The 19,107-nt window shown below is 39.9% G+C and overlaps 1 protein-coding gene across 4 annotated transcripts in view; it reads left to right on the top strand.

Moving 5' to 3' along the window:
* The window catches only part of GRIK4 (glutamate ionotropic receptor kainate type subunit 4), a 697,562-nt gene that overhangs the window by 663,036 nt on the left and 15,419 nt on the right, over positions 1-19,107 (top strand). For all 4 annotated transcript variants that reach the window (XM_072612931.1, XM_072612929.1, XM_072612930.1 and 1 more), the window contains 3 exons: positions 478-643; positions 2,435-2,660; positions 13,320-13,448. In XM_072612931.1, the coding sequence (XP_072469032.1) occupies positions 478-643; positions 2,435-2,660; positions 13,320-13,448 (521 nt within the window). The remainder of the gene's footprint in view (positions 1-477; positions 644-2,434; positions 2,661-13,319; positions 13,449-19,107) is intronic.

Here is a 19,107-nt window from a genome sequence, read left to right as displayed (position 1 = left end):
GGGGCCAGAGACCATCACTGTAGATGTTGATGGGTGGGAGTTCTCTTTGTTCTTTTTTTTGCCCTTCTTTGTGATATGGTACTATACAGTAGGATTTTAATAAATTCATTTTCAGTGATTCTGGGTCTCAGTTTTCTCATCTGTAAAGTGAGAGATTTGGACAAGATGGTCTTTAAGATCCCTTGAGTCTCTAGATTATGTGATTAACCTCCCCTTTCTACCTCTTAATCATGGCTCTGAGGCCCCCTCATTACGGAAGCCTTCCTAGATTATTTACAATCCATTGCCAATACATCAATCCAATGTGTGATATACTCTTTCATTTCAGTGCCATTTTGTGTTGATATGCTTCTGTTAGTTTCATGTTGTGGGAACCTGTTCTTCTCCCCTATTCTTCTCAAGGCTTTGAGTTCCTCATAGCCATGCACCCTGGGGGCACTCAGTCAACAGCTAATTTACTCAAGTCCTTTTCTATAGGTGGGCATTCACTCTGATCATCATCTCCTCTTACACGGCCAACCTGGCAGCCTTCCTGACTGTACAGCGCATGGATGTACCCATTGAGTCTGTGGATGACCTGGCTGACCAGACAGCCATCGAGTATGGCACAATTCATGGAGGATCCAGCATGACCTTCTTCCAAGTAAAGCTTGCTCTTTTACTCAGTCTTTGGGGTTTGGCAGAGGGAAGAGAAGGTGGAACAAAAGTAAGATGATTTCTGGAGATGAGAAGTCTCTTTCCCTAGCCTTTACCTGCTCCTGCCATGCCTTTTTCTAACATCCAGTCTAGAAACCTCAGGGGCTCAGCTGATACTTGCCAAAAGAATAGTCAATCCTGAAACAAATCCTGAAAGATCAGAAAAGGCTCTTGGATAGAGGTAAACTCGATGCTCTGATCCTTGACCTGATAAATCCATAGGAGACTTAGACAGAGACCTATTATATACCCCCCCACCCCGCCCCCAAGAGGGTCCTCACCAAAGTCCTGAACCCAGAGTCCTATCTGATCTCTAGTACTATACTTATCCTCATCCCACTGGAAAAGTGAATTTCCTAGTTTCTCCTGAGAAGACTTTACACACAGCCCAGTAAGTGTCTAGCCAACCCACCAGCCAAGCAGTTCATTTGCATCTCTAACCAAAATCTAACATGACCCCATCTTGCTAGTTTCCTTCACAAGTCACATTGGATATAACTTTAGGGAACTGCACATTAATCAAGAGTAGAACTTGGCCAGATTCCCAACACTCTCTGCTTGCTTATTATTTGGAGAATAGAGGCTGGTGTCTCATATGGGATTAAAGGAACAGTGCAGAGCCAAGGGTAGGTCACTTGAGCCTCCTTTTCAGGTGATATCTGTTTGGAAGTCACTGCTTAAAGCACCTTAGTTCAGTGGTTCCTGCTTCACCTTAGTTCATGCCATTTGGTTATGGAGGTGCTAACACCAGAAGTCAGTTCTCACCTATCTGTATTCAGGGGACCAGATGATGGTGGACAAGGCAACCTAAATCCCCAGGGCATGAGTTCAACAGAATAATAATAGCAACAATGATGATACCAGTACTAACAGCGGGCAGTTACATAGCACTTTAAGGATCGCAAAGCACTTATTCCCATTTTACAGATGAGTAAACTGAAGCGGATAAGTGTCTTGCCCAGGGTCACACAGCTAGTAAGCACCCAAGGCTAGATTTGAATTATGATTCCCTATTTTTTAATCACCTACTATATGCAAGACACTGTGCTAGATTTTTGGGATAGGAGGATGAAAAATGATGCAGTCCTTGCCCTCAAGGGGTTTATAATCTACAAGGAAGGAAAATACAACATGTACACAAACAACTCTGGTTGGAGATGGAATGGTTAAAGGAGAGATTCGGACAAAGTGCTCTGTGGAAACTTGAGTAGGGAGAGACCCCTTTGGGCTGTGGGATACAGAAGATTTCATGGGGTCAACAGCCTTGAAAGAAGTATTATGACTTCAGTCTCACCCAAAGAGGGAGAAGGACTTTGTTCTGGGAACAGAGAATTACCTACACAAGTGAGCAGGGAGAGGGCAGGATGAGATCAACCAGCAAATAGGACACTTGGCAGAGTTTATAGGGGTCAGACCATAGTGCCTGCCTCCTGGATAAAATGTGAAAATATGCATCCCTTCCCAGGCCACTGGGCAAATGCATTATTGGTCTTGGTCTCCAAGTTAGACCAAGTCCAGCCAAATCTCACAGCAGCTTCTGACCTCAGCCTGCTTCCTCCCAGCTCATCTACCTCTTAAGAATGAGGAGAAGGCATGTTTGCATGTGATTTCTGTGTTGAAATAGTGGGGAACAATATTCTGACTGCTAGGGTTATTGGTCCCCACTGGCTTCCCTCTCCCTGAAGCCCATCTGATTCTTCCTTCATTACTTCCACTCTCCTATGTACTCTTTCCCCAGAATTCCCGCTACCAGACATATCAGAGGATGTGGAATTACATGTACTCTAAGCAGCCCAGCGTGTTTGTGAAGAGCACAGAAGAAGGAATTGCCCGGGTGCTGAATTCCAACTATGCCTTCCTACTGGAGTCCACCATGAACGAGTACTACCGCCAGCGAAACTGCAATCTCACCCAGATTGGGGGCCTGCTTGATACCAAGGGCTACGGGATAGGGATGCCAGTTGGTATGCAGAGATGGAAAATTCTTGTTATATAGGTTCATCCACAGAATTAAAGAACCTAGAAACAGGAAACAGAACCTTGAAGTTAGCACCTCTCAATGGGTATTGGCAGAATTAAAGAAAACATGTCATTAGTCTGTGGGCACAGAGCAAAGCAGGGTATGGATTTGGAAGGATAGGTGGCAGGTACCATGTATGAGAGAGTTCCATAGTACTCTTGCCCATTGCAGAACTGAAGCTGACAGAACAATTAAGCAGAAAAAGTACTGGAAATTGTATTGGTGTGTATCCAAGCAGGCCAAGATCTTGCAGCTTTCATTCAATTTGGTGAGGAGACTTCAAAGATCATCAGTCAATAAAGAGATGTTTATTAAGTACCTCTGTAAGCCAAGCAGGCCCTGAGGCTAGAAATACAAAAGGGAAACAGTTCCTACCCTCAATTACCTTATATTCCACTAGAAGGGTATGACATGTCTAAAGATAGGCAAATATATACAAAATAACAGGAACAGGAAATTTGAGAAGCAAAAAGGGTTTGGGGGAAGGTAATGAGTTTTGTTTGTGAACACATTGAGTTTAAGAGGCCTATGGAACTTACATGGGGAGAAATCCCATTGGTGATTCATGATGAAAGCTCAGGACAGAGACTAGAGCTAGATGGATTGATCTGGGAGTCATGTGCAGAGAGATAATAACTGAACTTATGGGAGTTGACAAGATTATCAAGAGATGGTATATCAAGAGGAGATAAAATGGCCCAGAAGAGAACCTTGGGATATACTCACAAGGTACCCTTTGACAGCAAGTAGAGAAATTAGGGGTTGGGTTTAGGGGGAAAATAATGAGTAATATTGTGAATATGTCAGGTTTGAGATGTCTACAGGGTACCTAAGTGGAAATATTCAGCAGCTGGGGAAGCAAGAGTGGAACTCAGAAGAGAGATAGGGCTGGATTTGTAGATTTACACAGAGGTGATTCCTGAAATACGTGGGAGTTCATGAGATCGCAAAGAAAGAATAGATTGAGAAAAAGAAATAGCCCAGAACACAGTCCTGAGTTACACCTATGCAGAGGTAAGGGGTGGGTAGGGGAAGAGTTAGAATACAGATGACTAGACCCACTGGTCATTTTCCTCTTATCTCTGTCTGTGTGTGCTCTGCTGGTTTCCTTACCCAATGGGAGAGGTAGCAAGCAGGGAGAGTGGCATCTGTACCCCTTGGGTTGTCTGTGTACCTCTGTAACTGTAATGTACTGCTCTAGGGTCTGAATCCAGACCACACCTTTAGAGGAGTTATTAATAGTAGCCTATGTATCAGATTCAGCCTAGAGACTCATATCTGACTCTACCCGCTGAGATCACTCCCTTGTTCCTAGTATGTATAGAATGTGATAAAGTCATAGATGAATATTCAACTCCCTGTTATTAAGAAGCTAATTATGGACTTGATAGATTCTCTAGACTCTTTATATTCTCCTCCTGCTGTTTACCTTTTAGCCAATTCTCTGCCTATTGCCACCTCCACTAATTGTGGGCATGAGAAGAACAAAGAGGTAAAACCTCAAAAGAATTAATTTTGCCATTTGTTAATATATCCCTGATGAAAGATTAAGTAGGGAGGGAGAAGGACGCTTATTAAGTAAGATGGTTTTCAAATTATTTGTGGATTTCATTAATCCTTGTTCTCCCTGTCAGCGCATGTAACTGAAAATGGGCTGTTTGGTTCAAATTGACTCGATGGCATGGATTTGCCCAGTTTGGACAGGTTGAGTTCTGGAATTTATCCACTGGGATGGGGGGTATAATTGAGCCTGCAGGTGGTGGTAATGGCTATGTAGAAGAGTGATAAAGATGTGGAGGCCAGGGTTTTGGTTTGGAGCTTAGGAAGATAGTGGATATATGGGTCAGGGTCAGTGTTGGGGGAACTTGAGCCAAGGAAAGACTATATAAGACAAATCAGAGATGAAATGATATGGGGACCAACACTACTCACCGAAAATGGTAAGTTGCACAGGTAGAGGAGAGATCCCAGACTTGGTGACAGGACAAAGAGCTATAGGTGTGGTAAATGAGCTGGGATGGAACTGGAGACACAAAAAGGATGTTGTGATAATACATGGGTTTAAATCAGAAGCAACAGCTTCTGGAAGGTGAGCCTTCCATCTCTGCCCTTGACAATGGGATCAATTAGAAAAATTTCTTTATGGTCCTAGAATTTCCTCCAAATTGGTCTGAGATGATAATGCAACACCCTCAGAATGAAGGGAGAATTCTACCAGGGCCAGAATTAACATGACCTTTCCAGAGACCTAAGGACTCCAACTCTCATGTTGATTTCCATGGGTGGGACCAAAAACCAATAATGAAACACTGGCCCTTAACTCCAACACTAATGTACAAACAGTAAAGCATGCCAACAAGTCTTGGCTCTGAGATGGCAATGTTTTCGGGCTTCCTGAATGTTGTCCAGCTATGTTCTTTCTGAATACCCACCTTCTAAGTTAGTCCTTCCAGTGGAGGGTAAACAAGGAAATAAGTTTAGGTCTTTACAAGAGGTCCTGGTTAAGAGCTGCAGGGAAGAAGCAAGAATAATGATATGAGTGTTAGAATCAAGGGTTTGTCACAGTTGTGCATTAACTTTATTCATGTTACACACCTTGTAATAATATGTGTAATTAGTGGTTAGCCATAATTATGTGTACCCAACCAGAGCTCAAAGAACTTTAGACCCTTTTGAATATTTATCCATTTCAAGCATGTTTCTAATTTTGTCAAATTAGGCAACTTCAAAGATTAAAGGGAATAAGAAAATGAGCAAACATGATAATAATACAGGACGCACCTGAACTGTCAATGTCTGTGGCACATTAGTTCTGTGAACTGTATATCTTAGTCAATTCTACAAGGCCTTACCATAGCCTCTAACTATATTTCAATTTCACTGGAATATGTTAAAATTACAGGTCATATGCCATCTGAAAACATTTTGTTGGCTGCCATTTTATTTCAATGCAGCTGACTGAACCACAAATTTAATTTGAAATGCATACTTTATTATGTATGAATCTTATTGAATGCTGCAAAAGCTGCAGTCAAACCAATTTACAAAATCTTGATTTTTTTTCATGATTAACCAAAAGGGAAGAAATTTGTGATCATTCAATTCAGTTTGGTATAGTTGACTCAGGATCTAGTGACCTTCATTCAAATCTTACCTCAGAGTCTTAGTAGCTCTTTGACCTTGGACAAACCCTTGGAGCTTGGATCTTCTGCTATTTGTACTCTACAGTTCTTCCTCCAAAAGAGTGGAGAACACTGCCATTGTAAAAGTCCTTGTATAGTATCTGTATAATGGTGATGAAAATAGTGGTACTATCTATCCATGGCACAGGGTTTTTGTGAGAAAAGTGCTTTGCAAATGTTTAAAGCCCATGTAAATGTGATTTGTTGTCATTCATTCAATTCAATAGACTTCAGTTAAGTAGCTCCTACACACAGGTCACCAAGAAATGCATTGGGACTACAGAGACCAAAATGAAATGGCTCTAGGCTCAAAGAGATTCTTCTTCAGGGGAGATACAACATATACGCAAATAAGTAAATATGCCATATTTTAAGGAGGGAGGCAACACTCATATCTGAGGGAGATGAAGACGTTTCACAGACATAATATTTGTTGGTAACTTTTCATTCAGTCGTTACCGTTCATTCTTTTACGCTATATGCAAAGTACCGTTGGTGCTCTCTGAAGTCAATTAAATGTCCATTCCCTCTGGAAGTTTACATGCTGAAACCTTATATATTGACATAGTTGTGCTTATGGCAGAACATTGTTGTCAATATCTCCAGAAGTTTCCACTTTGAGACATCTGGAGACATCATGCCAAGGGGAATGGATAGATTAATTGTACTTTCTGATTTTAGATAGCTTCTTTGCTTCAGGATCTGGGGCCTTGTTCCATGATGGTAAACTGAACTTTCCAGGATTTCATTTGACCTTATTTTTCTGATGAAACCTCAATTCCTGAACTAAATATAATTGACAGTACTCTATTAACGATCAAATTGTGCTAAACGATTTTGCTAGTTATCAAGAGAGGGAGAAAACAGACTGGAGTATGTGGGAGGTGGGCTCAAACTGAATTCAGCTGAGTGCCGTGAAGTTTGGGGGATAATGCTGAGTGATTGGGTTCTCTCTGCTGACAAACATGAGAAAGTTTCTTTTATCATGCTCCAGGCTCTGCTTTCATCAGTTTGTTGCTACTCCATGTATGTAACTGGAAGGAAGGAAGGAAGGAAGGAAGGAAGGAAGGAAGGAAGGAAGGAAGGAAGGAAGGAAGGAAGGAAGGAAGGAAGGAAGGAAGGAGAAGAAAAGGCGGGGAGGGGAGGGAAGGAAAAAAGCAAGCAAACAATCACTGATTAGTATGAAAGGCTTTTATTATTTCTGAATAAACTATCCAGCAACTAGTTAGAACAAAGGTCAAAATGAACATCAAATTACAAGAAAAGATAAAGATGAAGAGGAAAACTATAATCACTATAACGTGTTCAAACAAGTATTAACAGCAAAAAACAAGAAATAAAAAAATGGAAAAAAGGAAAATGCACTGATTCTGATGATTGCCATTTCCTACAAGAGTTTAACAGAAATAAGCAGTCACCACAATACAACCCAGAAGCCAAAAGAGCCCAAACCACTTTAGTCAGCAATCTCTTTTCCAGGAAGAAAGGCATGGCAGCCTAAAACAACAACTGTTTGGAATACAAACTGATTATAAAATATTATCAATGAAAATGATAGAAGATTACCAACAGTGTTATTTCAGAAAATAGTCAAAAACAGTAGAGGAGAAAAGTAACCTGCTGAAAGTTTGGCATGAGAGCCAACCGAGTCACATCATTCCAAGAGCATTTGTAAATTAAACTGCCAAGAGGGCAATGAAAAATGAAGCACATCTGCCAGCATTTTTATATAACACTATGTTCATTATCGGTGAAAGCAGAGACATCTAATGCACTGTATGAAGAACTGACCCTAACAGAAATGAAGACAGGAAGAACACCAGAGCCAGACCTGTGATACAAAGAAGAAAGCTGCACTGGCAGGGACATGCTTTTTAAAGTACTAAGGGATTGATGCTTAAGATCTAATTCATCAAGTTTTTTGCTTGTTTGCTTGTTTGTTTTTATACTAAGTACTTCCTTAGTTAAACACTGTGCTAGGTTCTGGGGATAAAAAGAAAGAAAAAGAACAAGGAACTGACAATCTACTGAGAGAAAGCAACAGGTACACAGATAAGTAAATACAGAGTATTGGGGGGTACTGAGTGGAACAGTAGTAACTAGGGAAATTAGAAGAGGCTTCAAGTAGGAATTAGTGAGACAAAAGTGAGGAGGGAGAGCATTGAGTATGGTGTATAAAGATACAGAGGTAGGAGACCAGATATGAGGGAAATTAATGTTGATTTTGTGATTTGGGGAAGATAGGTTGGCACCGTGATAAAGCACCTGACCAAGAGTCAAAAAGACCTAAGTTCAAATGCAGCCTCAGATACTTACCAACTGTGAGATCCTGGGCAACTCACTTAACCCTATTTGTCTCAGTTTCCTCATCTGTAACATGAGTTGGAGAAGGAAATGGCCAACTACTCCAGTATCTTTGCCAAGAAAATCCCAGTGGGGTCACAAAGAGTTGGTCACAACTGAAATGACTGAACAACAACAAGATTTTGTGAGGAATAACGTAAAATCAGTCTGAAAAATGACATCAGATACATATTGTGAATATCTTCAAATGCCAACCAGAAGAGTCTATGTTTTATCCTGGAAGTCATAGGGAGCCACCGAAGCTTCTTTAGCAGGGTAGTAACAAGATCAGAGCTGTGTTTTATGAGCATGAGTTTGGCATTTGAAATTTATGTAAAAGTAGAGAAGATGCTGGACAACAAGGAAAAGCAAAGACTGTTTCATAACCCAAAAAGAGAGCCAGAAGACATCGGTAAACCAACCTCCACGCTTACTTTATCATCGCTATAAAATCTTTATAAGAATGAGTTACACATCTATCAAGGACATCTTTGGTGAAAATATAAGAGAATAGGCAGGCTTTTACAAATTATTTTCTATAGCAGAACACATATTCACAGACACAATTAACTGAAAGGTACAGAGAATACAGGATCCTGCTGTGTTTATTATTTGTTGATTATAGAAAGGAATTTGACTCAGCAGAGCAAAACACAGCCTTAAAGGCTCCCCTCCAACAAGGTGTCTCTCATGCAAATGTTAAAATTGTCTAAGGTTCCTTAATGGGTACAGCCACACAGATAACATTGTTCTATGGTTCTCTGATTACCAATAGAAAGCAATGGAAAAAGCAAGGAGCCATGTATTCACCAGTGGTGTTCAGAATTCCTGTGGAGAAAGTCCTGCAGAGTCCAAATGGAAAAGGACCCTATAAATAGCAAAGTCTTCTACTTACTCTAACCTGAGGGTGACATTTTGCTGATTTCATCCAACCCAAAAATATTACAGTCTCTTCCTCAACATCTGTGAATGTTTAAAAGAGATAAACTTAATGGTTCATACAGGGGAAAATATGGTAGGTGAAAAGTATCTTTGGTCCAGACTATGTTATGTGGTTGGATGGTCAGTGACATTTTTAAATGGAGGTTCTGGGAGGAGCCCTCCAATCAGAATGAGTATCCCCAGGGCCAGAGGGTATATCTGAGGTGTGCTAGGAGGCCAGGCCAAATGTTGAGACTCCCTTCTAAGTTACTTCACTACTTTACTCAGCGCTCTGTCTTCTTTTCCACCCTCACCATCCAGCCCCTGTATTGCTGAGTCGTTTTCTCAGTTGTGTGCAACTCTTTGCGACCCTGTTTGGGGTTTTCTTGGCAAAGATACTGAAGTGTTTAACCATTTCCTTCTCCAGATCATTTTACAGATGAGGAAACTGAGGAAAACAGGATTAAGTGACTTGTGTAGGGTCATACAGATAGTAAGTGTCTGAGGCCAGATTTAAATTCAGGAAGATGAACCTTCCTGACTCCAAGCCTGGCACTCTATCCACTGTACAACCTAGCTGCCTCATTTCATTTTTTTTAAATTTCAGTTCATTGAGTTTGTCCATAGGTAATGTATATGTATATATGTATACACACACACACACATACACATATACATGTATATATATACATGTATATGTGTATGTATGTATATTATCTTGGACAAGCATTGCAGATGGGTTTGTAATTGAATAGGGGGAAGAGAAAGGTTGGATTGCATTTAGGAAATTGTCAGGACATAAAACATTGCTTTAACCAAAACCACCAATACTATTTCAGAAATACTTTGGGGGGGCAGGCCTATAACTTTCATCTACAAAGAGAATTCTTGGTATGAAAAGTTCCTTTATCAAGTATATCAGTAACTCATACCACCTACTCACTTAACTTCCCTGGGCCTATCTTTCCTCATGTGTACAATAAAGGGGGTTGTCTAGTCAGGGCTTCTTAAACTGTGGGTCGAGACTCCATGTGGGGTCTCGAAAAATCTGGCAATAGTAAAAGGTTTCTGAATGTGCAGTGACAAAAAAAAATAATTAAAAATCAGACTCATAATGAATCCAAGGTGCTTCTGACAGTGCTTGCCCCTGTTGGGCAACTTTATTACAGCCTTGGTTCTGAAAGCAAAGCATTTACACTTTGCATTGTACATGCTCTTAGGCCACGAAACCCCTGAAATGTGAAAAGGTGTCACAAGTGGAAGATGGTCTAGACAAGTGGTCTAGATGACCTCTAAAGTCATATTATTGTGACCTTAGAGAATTGCCTGGAAACACTGAGGTGTGAAATGACTTACTCATATTCATGTACTTAGTATATGTCAAAGGTGGTACTTGAACTCAAACCCATATCTTTCTGACTCCCAAGGCCAGGCCTCTCTCTACTATAAACATGTTGCCTCTCCAGGGAGGGATGGCTGTGAATCACACACGCATCTCCAAAGAATCAAATGAGAATAGAGAAAGATATGGTAGATAGTCCTATGTAAGCAGGCTGTGACATATTACCAATGATAAGTTGCCCTTGAGAAGCACCCAGAAAAAGTAGGAGTTTAAAAGGCAGTAAGTAATAAACATAAAGGATAGACAAAAGGTGAACAGCCTGAAGCCTGTAACAGTTTGTAGATTTTAAAAGATCTGAGTAAAAACTTCCAACACATAGGTAGCTTCTCTATGGAGGATTTATGAAAGGATGGGAATATGAAGGCTTGGACAAATTGTGATTTACACCACTGAAGAAAGAGATGATAAATTGATGAGAGAGGAAAAAAGGAGGAAGAAAAGGAAGAAATAAGGAGGAGGAGGAGAAGGAGAAGGAGAAGAAGAATGAGGAGGAAAGGAAAAAAGAAGAAAAGGAAGGAAAAGAGGAAGAAAAAAAGGAGGAGAAGAAAGAAAAAGAATAAAAGAAGAAACTGTTCAATAACTATGGTGACTGTGACAGCTCCTTCCACCTCTAAGACTACTATTGACTACTTCAGCTAAGAAGTAGCTGCTCTAACTGCTCAAAACATTTGAGAGGTTGTAAGGTGAAACAGAGCTTTGACTTATTCCATGTATTACCATTCAGCAGAATTATGAAGGATAACTGAAAGACACAGGGAGGCAGATTTCAGCTCAATATAAGAAAGAAGCTGGAGAAGCCATTCAAAAATATGGAACAGGCTACTTCATGAAACAGTGGTCTGGATACTACTGCAAGTATTGGGAGGTTGGATGACTGTCCATTAAAGGTGTTGTAAAAGGGATTCCTACATTCTGCACACCATCAGCCTAAATGGGTTCTGAAGCCCCTTTCAACTTTAAGATTCAATGATTTTATTTGGAAGGAAGAGTTTAGAAAGCATGTAGGATAAAGATGTAGGATGCCATAACTAGCTTGCTTTGTAAACTTGTATAAGGAATTCAGCTTTTGGTGATCTTAATTCTATCAACTAGAACATTTGTCTCCAAACTTTTTTGATGGTACAGCTCTAGAAATAAAAAATTAAAGTTTTAATTTGTAAATAGCAGTAAATAAAAGTATACTTTTTCTACTTATAAACTATATGTAGTTTATAAAGAGTACAACTATCGTACTAATTATTTTTGAGCATTATAAAACAAAACAAAATGGACTTTTAAAAGGATGAGATAAAATTGAAATAATACAGTTATCCCTTCCACGTCAAGACTTTCCCCATCATAGTTTTGCTATTTTGTGGGACAGCATAAGAAATTAAATGGAAATTTGGGGGCAGTTTTGTGGAAGTCGCAGACAACACATTAAGGCCAGTAGAAAACACAGAGCCTATGGCCAAATACGTAACCCAAATTTTACAATAATGTACTGTAAACATTCCATAAAAGAGGAAGAAAAAATTCAGACTCCTTTTCTTGTAAGAAGAAAGGGCTAAAAGATTTTATGCAGATTTTCCAGATTGCAGGGTACAGCACCCCTAATCCCTGTGATATGGAAGAGATAGCTATTTCCAATGGCTCTATAGGGAGTCACTGGAATTTCTTGAGTAAGGGAATGACATAGTTCAGAAAAATCACCTCAAAAACTGTCTGGAGAATGGATTGAAGTGGGGTAAGACGAGTCAGGGCCAATTAAGAGGCTGTTGCAATGGTCCAGGGGGGAAAGTGATGAGGAGGGCCTGTCCTAACTTAGTGACAGTGTAAGGAGAGAAGGGGAGAAGTGGTAGAGATGCAGAGAAAGAAATAAGATTTTTAGCAACCAATTGAGTATATGGAGGAAATGAAAGTGAAGAGTCAAAGACAAGTCCAAAGTTGGAAACCTGAGTAAGAAGAAGGATAGCAATACCTTCCATAGTAAGAGGGAAGTCTGAAAGAAGGGTAAGCTTAAAGGGAAAGATAATTCAGTGAGGCGCCATGTTGGAAGAGTTTTGGTGAACAAAGATGGGTGGTATGGGTTGGAGGCAGATCTCTTAATGGCTGCTGTAGGGAGGAAGAGATGTAATCTATCTTCCCACTGTCTGATTGGTAGGTCATACTCAAAGAGCTTGGACCCCCACTTTGGAAAATAGGAAATAATCTGATCTAGAACCTAGGAAATGATAAAGAGAATTAAAATGAATAAAATGAATCACTCTAGTTTTACAATACAATTATAAAATACTTTGCAAATATGAAGTGTTCTGTGGATACACAGTGAGATGAAAAGTAAATGAGCTCTGAGAACACAGCTCCTGTCATTCCAAGGAGATTAAGACAGGTTTTTTTTGGAGTGAAAGTATAATAGGATTATAGATCTAAAGCAGGAAGTTACCTTTGAAGCCATCAAGCCCAACCCTGCCCCCATTTTACAGATAAGGAAACTGAGACTAAGAAAGGTTAAGCAACTTGCCCAGAGTAGCACATTTATCAAGTGTCTGAGCCAGGATGCTTCTCTATGGACTGTGCTACTGAGCTGCCTCTAGGACAGAGGGAGGAACATGGATTTGAGACATTGCTGTTCCTGATGGCTTTTCTCATCATTCATCCTAAACTTCAAAGAGGAGTGAGACATTACATTAGGGGTTTCTAAAAGGGAAAGAGGAAGATGTTAAATCATAATGAAAGTTCATGATTTGTGTCCTCCTGTTGCTATGGTTTGTAGGGTCCGTATTCCGTGATGAGTTTGATCTGGCCATTCTCCAACTACAAGAGAACAATCGTCTGGAAATTTTGAAGAGAAAATGGTGGGAAGGAGGGAAGTGCCCCAAAGAGGAAGATCACAGAGCCAAAGGTAAGGATGTTCAGGACTACTCTGAAGGAACTGTTTGATTTTTCTCTTTATATTCTTAGCTTGTTGCCTGGCACAAGGTAGGCCCATAGTAGGTTGTTGGATTGGCTGATTTCCTTCTTTTTAGTCATAGTCCTAATGGGGTGTCCAGGGAGGACTAGTACCTTTGGTGTGATGGCTAGCCCTTTTCAGGGCTGCTCATCCACCATCACCCAACTCCCACCTGTAGCTTCAAGAGGCTGTAGGGTACACAATGGTCACACCCTGGTAAAATTGTCTTGGCAGACTAGCTAAACCAGGTTGAGGATAACTGAGGAGCCTCAAACCTGTTGGTGACTTAGGGGGATGTCTACCTCAAGCATGTGAACAAGTGTTCTATGAAGCACTTAGAAGTTGGTCAAACAGCAAAGATGGCAAGGTCATCCACTGCATCTGGAGCCATCGCCGATTGTCTTGACTTTTGTCCTGCTACTGTACTCTGATGACTCTGGAAAAGAGAGTGAGGCTGATGACTGTGCAGTTCTGCCTGACTTCAGTCCAGATCACATCAAGTCAAGACATCACTCCTTGAGGACATTGGTCTTCTTCAAAATGAAAGGTGATCAGCAATCCTAGTCCTGATGCCATGTGTTTTGTCACATTATGGTTCCAGATTACGACACCTGGAACAAACTGGTAAATGAAACATTTTCCTTACCGATATTAGAGGCGGAGACTCACCATTGTGGTCAGCTTCCAAGACTATACCTGAGGACAAGAGCTCTATCCATTCAGCCACCAGATGCCTTCCACAAATATTTTTATCCCCATTATTGAGAGACTCAAAGAGTCATGATCACAGAGGTTAGTGAGTGTTGGAAGTGGGGTTCAAACCCACCTCTTCTGACTCCAGTGTAGAGTTCTTTCCACTATATCCCAGTACTCCTCAACAAAAGAAAAGGCCACCCAAAATGGCAAATATTAAAATGAATTCTAACTGACCCTCTGCAGTGGTTCTGGCAAACAGTACAAAAATGTGCCAGCTTACAACAGATCTTTTTAAACCATGATATTCTCTCCCCTAAGAGTATACATTAGTAGTAACATAAATGCTATCGCTGTTTTTGAGCCATGGTCAACACATATTGCTACCCTCAAAGTCACACTGAGAAAATGGACAAGTGACAGATGTGTACTGCAGCCAGCTCCCAGGTTTGTGAGGGCTGATTGTTAAATTTTATTTTTATACCAAATAACAAAAGTCAAGACAATTGGTGATGGCCCCAGACGCAGTGGATGACCTTGCCATCTTTGATGTTTGACCAAGTTCTAATCGTTTATACCTCAGAAATTGGTAAATACTATGAATTGTGGTTTGAGTTATTATTTTGTCAATTGTTTCTAGACTTGAGAAAGTGATGGAGAAAATGTCAATAATCCAAATTAAACTTAAAAGTTTGTCATGCATTTTCTGAGGGCCAGTTGTTAAATATTTATCAGCACATCCTGGCAAGTGTTTACACATTTCTAAGTTATTGAGCACAGTTCAACAACAGCTTAATTCAATTGAACATAGTCTCTGTTTAAGAGCTTACCATAAACTTGGGAAGAAAGGTATGTACAATACAAACTGAATGTAATAAAGATGAAAGAGAAATCTAAAGAGGAAATTGGAGGAGGTCAGTCAACATCCAAGTGGGGGTGATCAGAGAAGGCTTCATGGAAGAGATAGGATATGAGGTAAGCCCTGATGGAAGGGAAGGATTTTCACTGGTGGAGATAAAGGGAGAGTCTCTTCTGAATATGACATAGTAGGAGTAATGATACAGTCAGCTTAGAGCAAAGTGATAGCAAAAGTAAAGGTGTGATGAGTGGCCCACCTTGACTCAAAGGAGAATATTCTCAAAGGAGAAAAATTACTGCAACTGTTCACCTGTAGATTGGAGACTGTGGAGAACAGTCCTCTACGTTTATGGAGAAATTCATAAGGGTGGGAAGAAAGACACAGAAAAAGCAATTCATCTCATCTGTACAGCAGCAGCCTAGAGGTACACACAGTTCACTGGCTCCCCCACTAAGCAGAAGACACCACGAACCACCCCTGCTCCTGGGAGAACACAAGAGTATTCAATAGCAGCCTACATATTGTCACTGCAACACTGCTGGGAGCCAGTCTCAGAAGTGGACCAGAAGCCTTAGAGCCAGTGGTGATTTTGTTAACTTTCTCTGGGGGAATTATTCTCAACTATTTATTCTTCCTCTGCAAACAGAGGGTAAAGTAACACAAACTCTGCTTAAGGTTACTGGTATGTACACATAATAAATTTTAGGCCTTTAATATTCTTTCACTAGTCAGAATAATATGGGGTTTTTCTAGGTTTTCACCATATTTTATTTCACTTTTCCCCTCACTGTTTATTTAGGGTGTTCCCCTCATTTGGGAATAAATAGCAAGATTTTTAAAATTTTTCTGGGAGACCATTAATTCCCAAAGGATATTATACTCACAGTTAAGGACTTTTCCCATTATTAATCTTTTGTGTATTTGTTTTTAGTTTTGTGTTGAAATAGTTTTGTCACTGGTGTCATATCCTGAGATGGAATAAAAGAATTTTACTGCTTTCCACCATGCCCCAGAGTGTTGTATTGGTAACGAGACAAATAAACAGGAAACCATAATATTTTATAACAGAATGAAAAGCAGCCAACACACATTTGGCCAACTGTTATCATCTTTACCCATACCCAGCCTGGGGAACTCTCAGACCCAACTCCTCTAGAACTTAATAGAGAATTCTTACAGAGTTTCCTGAAGTCCCAAGAGTTGATGTGATTTTTCCCAGGTTTACTCAGTTAATACAAGTTACAGGCAGGACCTGAACCTATATATTTCTAACTCTAGGCCCCAAAACAACTACACTGCCTTTCTCATATTCTTGCTAACTCACATTAACTCAACATCAAAAAAATTCAGGACAATTTTTTAATTGAATGCTGGATCTATGTGGTATAATGCACAAATCTTTCTGAAAAATGCAAATCTCAATTAGAAACCTCTCCCTCCTTCTCCAACCTCCAAGTGCCAGAAAAGGTCACTAGAGAATTCCAGCCTGGCCATTTAATTCAATAAGCATTTATTAAACAAATACTATATGCCAGCTTCTGTGCTAGATATTGGATAGGACTTCTTAAAAAGTAATGTAGCAGAGTGGAAAGATGACTGAGCTCGGAGCCAGGAGCCAGAACTTGGGTTCTGGTGATTCTGCCACTAATTAGCTTTGTGATGCTGAGCAGGTGAAAACCTTTCTGGGCCTTCACTCAGCTTCTTCATCTATAAAATAAGGGATTGGACTAGGTGACCTTTGGGCAAACCAAAAAAGGTGACTTCTCTTGTTGATGATTTTTCTTTTTGAAAATCATTTCATTCACAATGCTCTTAATTGAAAGTAAATGAATGAAATTATCTTTGATAAAAAAAGAAATTATCTTTGAGCATATGATGAGGTTGCTATTTTTACCATTCACTTCTAAAAAGTAAAATGGAGCTTGTCAAACCCTAGGATTTGGAAGATTAAACTTGGTTAACCTTCTTGGTACACAGCCATAAGTATTTACCAAGCAGCTGCTCCATGCCCATTCTAGTGCTAGGTACTGCAGGGGAGAAAAGAGGAGCACAAGAAGTTTGCCATCTGTTTTTATGGATGAGGCTGACATATGTGAAGAGATTAGCAAATAATTCAAAACAACATGCAATTAAATGCTAGATGGTAAGGAATCTACTGTAAGTGCTTTGGAAATTTAGAGGATGCACAGATCAGTGAGTGTAAGCAGAGATAAAATTTTGTCCTAGGGAGCCAAAATTTACAAGATGTCAAGAGCACAGTCCCGGGGCATATTTCTCAGATTGGAAGCTGTATTTCAAATAAATTATTCCACCCCATCTTTCTTTCCTCAGTTATCAAAATTCTTAGCTATGGCTTCAGATGACACGGTGCTAGAGGTGGGCAAAGCTTCACAGAGGAAGGGGACTTGAGTAAGACTAACAATGGGTAAGTTTTGGATAAGTAGAGAAGGAGATAACAACATAAGGAAAAGTACCAAGAGAAATTATTATGAGAGGAGGGTAAGGAAGAAGAAGTACATGAGAAGATTGGAGTGATGAAGAGTTTGTGTTATGTGAACTCACCCCATCAAAAAATACATTCTTTTAGAAATGTGGTTTGAAAGAAGCCCTAATTTGACTGAGTCTAGAGTAACAAAAAAAATTTTTTTAAATCACCTGAATTTTTTGTCTTTGAAATTTAGACCTACTGATATTTGTGCAAATTATATTCTGAGATAACAGTGAGACTTGAAACAGAGAAGGGAATGGAGAGAAAGGAAAGGCAATAAGCATTTAGATAGCACCTACCATGCTCAAGGCACAATGCTAAGACTTTTTTTCCCAAATATTATCTCCTTTGATCCTCACAACAACCTTACGATATAGGTGCTATTATTAGCCCCATTTTATGATTGAGAGAAACTGAGGTAGGGAGCAATTAAGTGACTTGTCTAAGGTCGCACAGTTAGTAAATGAGCTAGATCTTTTGGACCTACTGTCTTCCTGTCTCTAGGCCCACTGTTTTATCCACTATGCCACCAGTTGCCTTGGGACAATCATTATCTGGGACTGGAATTAAGAGAAAAGGAGAAGGGGTAAAAGGAGAATGGTATTTTAACTTTGCAAGGTTTCAACCTAGAAGACCTGAGGTCTAGACAGGAATCATCTTGCTTTCATAGTGGTAGGGAAACCTCTGGAGTTACTAGGGATGGAATTAAGGAGGAAGGGGGGCATGTTAGCAAGTGGGTCTGAATAAAAAGCCAGCAGTTGAAAAAATACTCATTAAGAGCATGTGCAAACACCTGTTAGTCACTAAGGAATATGCAAATATAAAAATAAGCAGAGTTCTTATCCTTCAGGAGCTTAGAAGCTCATAGAAGAGATGACACTAATCTAAATAATTATAATATAAATAAAATATGATACATAAGAGAGGTTTAAAAAAAAGTACTATGAAAACTACAAAGAGAAAAGAAGTAAAATTTGAACTGAACTAGTAAGCTTTTAAAAGATAACTATGTGGAGAATGACCCTTCAGGTTTAGAGAATAGGGTGAGTAAAAATATGGAGATGGGACACGAGACAAATTCATGAAACAGAAAGAAGTCCAATTTGACTAAACTGTGCAGGGAAGTAGTATGAAATGAGGCTGAAAGTTACATTGGTGTCAGATTGTGGAAGACCTTCAGCCTCCTGGCTTCCTTGGCTTCCTTCAAGTCCTGGATAATACCCTCACCTTTTACAGGAAGCCCCCTTAATTCTAGTGCCTTCTCTCTGCTGTTTATTTTCAATTTATGTTGTATGTAGCTTGTTTGTACATGGTAGCTCGCATGTTGCCCCATTATTAGGACTGTGAACTCCTTGAGGGCAGGGATTGTCTTTTCTTTGTATCCCTAATGCTTAGTACGGTGTCTGATACATGGCAAGTGATTAATAAATGTTTATTGACTAAGGACAGCTAAAGGATAATAGGGTAATAGAATTTAGGGCTAGAATTTCTCCCTTTGCTCCCCCAGTCACCCAAGTTCAACGGATTTGGTAATGGTGGAAATAGGTTGAGTGAAATACACAAGAGGTTGC

This window comes from Notamacropus eugenii, chromosome 5 (assembly GCF_028372415.1).
Source record: "Notamacropus eugenii isolate mMacEug1 chromosome 5, mMacEug1.pri_v2, whole genome shotgun sequence".
Lineage (NCBI taxonomy): Eukaryota > Metazoa > Chordata > Mammalia > Diprotodontia > Macropodidae > Notamacropus > Notamacropus eugenii.
Note: the sequence above shows the minus strand (reverse complement) of the source record. Positions and strands in the feature narration are given on the sequence as shown.